At 48.1% G+C, this 7,504-nt stretch overlaps 2 protein-coding genes across 6 annotated transcripts in view; both read left to right on the top strand.

Annotated features, from left to right (window-relative positions):
- LOC116095654 (PRAME family member 12-like) overlaps positions 1–5,502 on the top strand; it is a 15,064-nt gene extending 9,562 nt beyond the window's left edge. For 4 of the 5 annotated variants that reach the window (XM_031376976.1, XM_031376973.1, XM_031376974.1 and 1 more), the window contains 3 exons: positions 1,546–1,848; positions 2,367–2,951; positions 4,350–5,502. In XM_031376976.1, coding sequence (XP_031232836.1) covers positions 1,556–1,848; positions 2,367–2,951; positions 4,350–4,863 — 1,392 coding nt within the window. In that variant the 5' untranslated portion in view covers positions 1,546–1,555 and the 3' untranslated portion in view covers positions 4,864–5,502. The remainder of the gene's footprint in view (positions 1–1,545; positions 1,849–2,366; positions 2,952–4,349) is intronic. The other variant, XM_031376972.1, reaches the window with a different exon arrangement.
- LOC116095656 (PRAME family member 20-like) overlaps positions 2,897–7,504 on the top strand; it is a gene marked incomplete at its 3' end in the record, with an annotated part of 20,089 nt that continues 15,481 nt past the window's right edge. Inside the window, exon 1 of the mRNA XM_031376977.1 lies at positions 2,897–2,964. The remainder of the gene's footprint in view (positions 2,965–7,504) is intronic.

Raw genomic sequence — 7,504 nt, 5'->3', positions numbered from 1 at the left:
TGGGGGGGCAGGCAATGGGGTTGGGGGGGAAACAAAAAAAATCAAAGTGTGTGTGGGGGCAGGCAGGCAATGGGGTGGGGGTGGGGAAAAACAAACAAAAATCAAAGTATACTTGAAAACTAGTACTTCCTTATTCTCATGTAAAAAGAATTAAGACAAAGGAAGAAAGAAAACTTCTACTCAAGAATGGAAATTTGGAAGCTTAGGTGCTATTGATGGGCATCACAGGATTTGGAGAGGGATGGACGGCTTGAGTGTTCTTCAGGAGTTAGGAGAAGTTCTCCCTTCCTTTGTGTCCTCACTATGGGGCAAGGGAAGTCGAGAGAGGATCTCAGGTAGACCAGGCTGTCCTGAAACTCCACGTGCCGTGCGCTGCGGCTGACCTGGATTCCTCTGCCACTACTTCCCTTTGAGCTGGGATTCCAGTCACGGGCTACCAGGCTCTGCTCCTTTGTGTCCGGTGCTCCAAAGGAGCCCTATGACCCTGGGTAGAGAATCTGGCCTTCAGCCTCACCAAATCCCTCAGTCCGAGATGAGGGATTTAGTACCACTTTCCAAACATCAACAGCCAGGGTGCAGTTATGAGCCCACATTTTTCAGATGGGGAAAGGTTGGGTGATCTGGCTAAAGTCACAGAGACATTGGAAAAGAGTTGACCTCTTATACCACCCTGTTTTCCAAAGCTTCCGAAAACATGGCCTTTCTCCTTTTTAAAAACATAACCGAAATCATCCAACTATAGCCTCCACTCTCCCTTCCTTCTCTCCTCCCCCACCAGCTCCCAGATTCTTATCTTCTTTCACCCCACCCAGTACTGTGCCTTCCTAACCTTGTGACTTTATGAGGCTGTGTACCCCCAGGGAAGTGAGACAGAGGAACCTCTTGCTGTTTTCACCCAGTTCTACGCTAGGAGAACAAGTCATCAAACTCTTAAGTTTTTTGTTGTTTTTTTGTTTTTTTCAAGACAGGGTTTCTCTATATAGCCCTGGCTGTCCTGGAACTCTCTGTAGACCAGGCTGGCCTCGAACTCAGAAATCCGCCTGCCTCTGCCTCCCAGGTGCTGGGATTAAAGGCGTGTGCCACCACTGCCTGGCTTGTTTTGTTTTTTTAAGACAGGTTTTCTCTGTGTACTCTTGGCTGTCCTGGGACTGATATTCCCCCCACCCCCACCCCCACCCCATGAAAAAATAGCAATCATCCTACAGCCTTCTAAATTGTTCCCAACCAAGTTCATTGCAAGAACTGAGAATGTGACTGTGTTGGTCCACAGGATATTCTCAGTCCTTGTTCCAGGGCCCTGGGTGAGTCTTTTCTAAGAAGCAGAATAAACTTCCAGGTTCCTTGGAACATATTTCAAGGTGAGAGGGCACAATGCGATGGGATCCTGTCTGGAAGTGGATGGGTAAAGAGAATCCAAGGCAGAGCAGTGGCTGTGGCTCTTAAGTTTGTTTCTGGATTAAGAAGGAATTCTTAATCCTTGACCCTAAAAGGTGGTTTTTTTTCCCACCTTTGGACATTTTCTCAGGATTATCTGTCTCCCTACAGATCTGTGAGGATGAGCCTACAGTCCACACCCACACTCCTGCAGCTAGCAATGCAGAATCTGCTGAGGGACGAGGCCTTGGCCATCTCTGCTCTGCAGCACCTGCCCGTGGAGCTCTTCCCACCACTCTTCAAGGATGCCTTCACCCACAAACGATTTAACATCCTGAGGAAGATGGTGCAAGTCTGGCCTTTTCCCTGTCTCCCACTGGGTGGTCTGATGAAGATGAAGGCACCGTACCTGGATATCTTACAAATCGTACTGGATGGGATTGATGCACTACTTGACCAGAATAGTCACCCCAGGTGAGAGAGACCCAAGGAGTCCGAAGGGAGGCCTGGGAGTCTAGGGTAGAGAGAGAATAGAGAATGGAAGGAAGGTTCAAAGCTTGTGTTGGCCTCAGTGATGAGGATTTCACAGACCATTGGACCATTGCTGAGCATCTAGGGAAAGGATTTGAGTGTTTAAGGCCATTTAGGACAGACATAGCTATGGCTGAAGGTACCTGTCCCTGCCTTTTCCCATAGGCACTAGTAATGGGACCAGACTGGATGCAAGAGGAAGGGATGAAGAACATCAGCATAAATAGAAGGAGTGTAGAAGGAGAAAAGTGATGTTGGCAGTAAGGAGTCCTTGCGGAGCTGGGTTGGTAGTGCTAGCCTATAATTTCAGGCCTCTGACTTTGAAGCAGTGGGACTGCGTTTTGATGCCAGTCTGGCCTTTGTAGTAAGAGTGAAACCCTATTTCAAAAAAGTGGAAACAAGGTGTAATGGGGAAGGATGAATTCCTGTCTTAAGTCTAAGACTTCTACTTTCTCCCACAGGAGTTACAAACTGCGAGTTCTGGATTTGCGGGCTTTGCACAAGGACTTCTGGACTGTGTGGGCTGGAGATACGACAGCATCTTGCACTCCAGGGGCCAAGTATAAGAGAAAAATACAAAGGAGAGGTCCAAAAATAGTAGCCCAGCCAAACTCATTGAAAGTGTTCGTAGACCTGTGCCTCAAACCAAGAGCCTTGGATACATGCCTGTCCTTTGTCTTCCAGTGGGTAAGAGAGAGGAAAGCTTTACTGCAGCTTGGCTGTAAGAAGCTGAAGATCAACACGGTAGCTATCCAGAACGTCGTGAAGGTTCTGGACATGCTGGACCTGGACTGTATGGAGGAAGTGGAAGTGTGCTGCACCTGGAAGCTGTCTACTCTGGCTACCTTTGCTCCTTACCTGGGCCGAATGACAAATCTCCTCTCGTTCATTCTCTCTCACATCCACGTGCCTGCCTCTATTACCCCCGAGGAAAAGAAGCAGTTGGTGAGCCAGTTCACCTCCCAGTTTCCCAACCTCCGGTGCCTCCAGGACCTCTCCCTGGACTCTGTCGGCTTCCTCAAAGACCAGATGGACCAGGTGTTCAGGTGAGGGAGGATGGTGAGCATTCCCCTAAGGCCACAGGAGCGATTTAATGATGTAACCCGAGCTAGGGTTGTCTCTATTGATGGTGGGGAAAAGGAGATATGCGGGGCTGTGGGCTAAGCTAGTCCTACAGTGGTAATATCATGCCTCAGGTTAGAATAACTTCAGTGAGAAGACTCTTTTTTATTATTATTAAGTTAACTTACGTGCATTCCAAAAGTCGACACCCTTCTGGGTCCTCCCCGCCCCCAAGTTTTCCTCACCCAACCTCCCTCCCCAGCCCACCCCACCCCTGCCTCTGTGAGGGTGCTTCCCCATCCAGCCACCTACACCCTGCCTCACCCCTACCAGCATCCCTCTCCCCTGGGGCATCCAGTTTCCACAGGATTAAACTCCTCCTCTACACTGACACCATACAAGTTAGTCCTCTGATGTACATGTGCCAGGGGCCACAAGCCAGCCCATGGATGCTCCTTGGTTTTCAGCTTAGTCTCTGGGAGCTCCTAGGGGTCTTGGTTGGTTGACACTGTTGTTCTTCCTATGGGGATGCAAATCTCCTTGAGCTCCTTCAGTCCTTGCTCTAACTCTTCCTTATTGGTCCCTGACCTCAATCCAAAAGCTGGCTATAAGTATCTCACTGTGGATATTAGCCAAAAAGTCCCGAATACCCATGATCTAACTCACAGACCGTAGGAAGGCAGAAGGAAGGCCCAAGTGTAGATGCTTCAGTCCCACTTAGAAGGAGGAACAAAATGATCATGGGGAGGCAGAGGGAGGGAGGAAACTGGGTGGGAGAGGGGAGACGGGAGGGGAAAGGAGGAGCAGGATCAGTATGAGGAGAGCCAGGAGGGATGCCCAGAGGGCCAGGAGAATAAATTGAAATATGCAGCAGTGGGGATGAGGGGGCAGAAAGTCCCAGAGACCTGGGATGTGAGAGGCCCAGGACCTAATGAGGATGGCATTAGCTGAAATGTCTGACAGTGTGGAGATAGAACTGGAGGAGACTGCCTCCAGTAGATAGACGTGGCCCCCAGCTGAGGGGTGGGGCCACCCACCCACCTCAAAATTGCTAACCCAGAATTGTTCCTGTCCAAAGGAAACGTGGGAACAAAAATGGAGCAGAGGCTGAAAGGCCCAACTTGGGCTACACCCCATGCACACACACCAAATCCTGAAACTATTCTGAGGCTGTATTGTACATGCAGACATGAGCCTTGCACAGCTGTCCTCTGAGAGGCTCTACCAGCAACTGAGTGAACAGACTCTAAGAGGCAGCATACTAGGTATTGATGCTTATCGGGTGGCCAGAATGACCTTGGAGAAAATGATCCACTCTACCCCAGGACTCCCTAATCTACCCACTACTACTTGTAATCACTAACTACTTGGTCTCTCCCTAGGTGCCTAGAGGCCCCTTTGGAGATCCTCTCTATCACTGATTGCCAGCTGTCAGAATCAGACTTGAAGTCCCTGTCCCAGTGTCCAGGCATCCGGCAGCTCAAACACCTGAACCTGAGTGGTGTCATTCTGACCAACATAAGTCCTGAGCCCCTTCGAGTCCTGCTGGAGAGAGTTGCAGCCACCCTGAAGACCCTGGACTTGGAGAACTGTATGATTATGGACTCCCAGCTCAATGTCTTCTTGCCTGCCCTGAGCCAATGTGTTCAGCTTATCATGTTCAACTACTTAAGGAATCCCATCTCAGTGGCAGTTCTGGAGCGCCTGCTCTACCACACCTCCAAGCTGAGCTACTTAAGCTTGGAGATGTATTCTACCCCTTGGGAGATTTATGGGGCCCAGAGTGCTTCCCACCATAAGAGGCTAGATCAGCTTAGAGAGGAGCTGAGCAAGACCATGATGCATCTAGAACACAACAGAACGGTCTGGTTCAGCGTTGCACCCTGCCTTCCTTGAGGCAACCAGGCCATGTGAGTCAGGGCCCAAGCTTCATCAGGCAGGGCTGCTCCCCTAACTGGGTACTTACGTGGCAGGCAAGTGATTCCTTCTAGCTCTTGGGAACAGAATCCTCTGGTATAGATGAATCCTGTAGAAAACACAGAACATGTGATCTCAGGGTTGGGGGGTGGGCTTGGGGATGGGCATGAGGATGGGGAATCTATTGGTTGACCAGCAAAGGCAGCCTCAGAAATGTTGACCTAAAAAATTGATATCCTTTGGGACATGTGTATTTAGCAATAATATAGGAAGTTTCTAGCTAAAGAAACCCTTGAGGGTGTTTACTTCATGGATGGGGGGCAGGGGGAGAAGTTGCCAGTGTGTTCTTCCCCACTTCAGGCTATAGGGTAAAAGGAATACACCATTTTACAGCTTGGCAGGCCCAAGTAGCCACTGGCAGTCACCACCTTAATCTCCAGCTCTGAGCCCTAGAGAATTTGCCCACCAGCAGTCCCATCTATCCAAGAAGGCCACAATTAGGCTCAGAGGGCAGTGTCAGTGTAGATTCTAAATAACCTCACTGAGAGGAATGCAAAGAGCTTCGAGGTGGTGCTGTCAGGTGCTGAGGACCACCACAAACAAAGTGGGAAGGGATAGGCTTAAACTCGGCTTTTCGAGACAGGGTTTCTCTCTATAGTCCTGGCTGTCCTGGAACTCACTCTGTAGACCAGGCTGGCCTCGAACTCAGAAATCCGCCTGCTTCTGCCTCCCAAGTGCTGGGATTAAAGGCATGTGCCACCACTGCCCAGCTAGGCTTAAACTCTTAAGTAGCCAGCAACCATACACCATGCTTGAAAATCAGTAAAGATGACACACAGTAAAGGAATGTATTTGTTAGTCTTAAGGTACCTAAGTTACGACTGACCACCAGGAACAGGTTTATCACCTGACATTTCTTTGGTCTACAGATGATTCAGACTTCTTGATGTAAGTGACTGGCCCTATTGCACTGTTGGTGGGTGGCTTTACTAATACACTACTGGAGATTGACTATAGGACTCTGTGCATGCTAGGCTAACGCTCTCCCACTATGAACTTTTAAATCATTGCACTGCTGTGTATGTGTTGGATGTAGGGGAATTTTCAGGGTTTAAATAAACGTGTGACAGGCCTTTTTGTTGTTTGTTTTGTTTTGTTTTGTTTTGGGATGGAGTCTTTACATAGACCAGGCTTCCAAACTCAATGTGTGTGGATCAGGCTGACCTCAAACTCCCAGAGATCCTCCTGCCTCTGCCTCCCAAAAGCTTGGATTAAAAGCTGTACCACCATGACCGGCAAGAAGTCTTAATATATGTAATCCATACTGAACTCCTGATAATCCTCCTGCCTTATCCCCCACTACCATCACCACCACGTGTGTTTGATTATAGCAGTGATCTACCACATCTGGCTTGGAATGGCATGGTTTCAATAATTCTTTCCCATTTTTGACATCTCTCCTGGGCATTTGTGGCCACTCTTTGAATTCATACACACAAGGTGAGGATGTGCAATGAAGATCTGCTCTCCACAATAAAGTTTGTTGGGGAATAACAAGAGTACTTGGGATATTCATCCTTGGCTAATCTGAGTGTATACAGGGGATGAAGGGATGCATTTAAAATGAAGCAAAATGCAAATTTCCCACTTGGGGGAAGGTTCACTGATTGCATGGACTTGCAGCAGGAGTTGATATTAATTTGGTGACTGCTGCTCTGATTGGGCATACAACCCTCCTGCAAGTTGCTTCTTTGAAACAGGGTGGCTATAAGGAATTCTCACAGGCACAGTGCTCTATCTTCATATCCTGTCTCCATTTTAGGAGAGTTTGACATAAATCAATCCATGTGAATATAGGTAATTTCCACTAGGGTGCATACAAATCCTTCCCATACAGTGAAGGGGGCTCCCAGCTAGCTAGAGCCTCTAGACCTCCCCAAACCATGTCTACCAACCTACTGGGTTGCAATCCTTCTTCGTCTAAACTAGTTGTGGGTAGTATAAAGAAGTCTGTTCCCTTTGAGTCTAATACTAAGATCACACTGGCATGGAACACTTTATTTAAAGTTCTATCATATTAAAATTATTGTATCCTTTTGGGTGGGACTCGATCACATCAATGAAAAATCTTTCTACACAATGAGTTCTTCCACTTCCTGTAAGAAAAACAAACCATTTCTTTCTATTACTACTGACAAGATGTCAAATAGCCCAGGCTGGCCTTGAACTCCTGTAGCCAAAGATATGGTCTTGATCTTCTGACCTCTTTTGATCTCTACTTCCTAAGTGCTGGGATTGCAGGCATGTGCCACCACATTAGGATTGTGTGGTGCTGGGGATCGAACCTAAGGATTCGCGCATACAATTGAGCTTTGTCTCTAGTCTCTAGTCCCAGTTTTTTCTTTTCTTTTAAAATTTGTTTCTTCTATTGTGTTTTGCCAGAATGCATGTGCATCGTGTTTACACAGTGCCCACAGTGGCCAGAAGAGGGCAACAGATCTCCTGGAAACTAGAGTTACAGGATCTGTTATGTGGGTTGCTAACTGAATCTAGGTGCCCTGAAAGAACAGCAAGTACTCCTAATTACAGAGCCATCTCTCCAGCTCTCCCATTCACCCCC

Source organism: Mastomys coucha, unplaced genomic scaffold, assembly GCF_008632895.1.
Source record: "Mastomys coucha isolate ucsf_1 unplaced genomic scaffold, UCSF_Mcou_1 pScaffold18, whole genome shotgun sequence".
NCBI lineage: Eukaryota > Metazoa > Chordata > Mammalia > Rodentia > Muridae > Mastomys > Mastomys coucha.
This window is presented reverse-complemented; position numbering and strand designations above follow the sequence as displayed.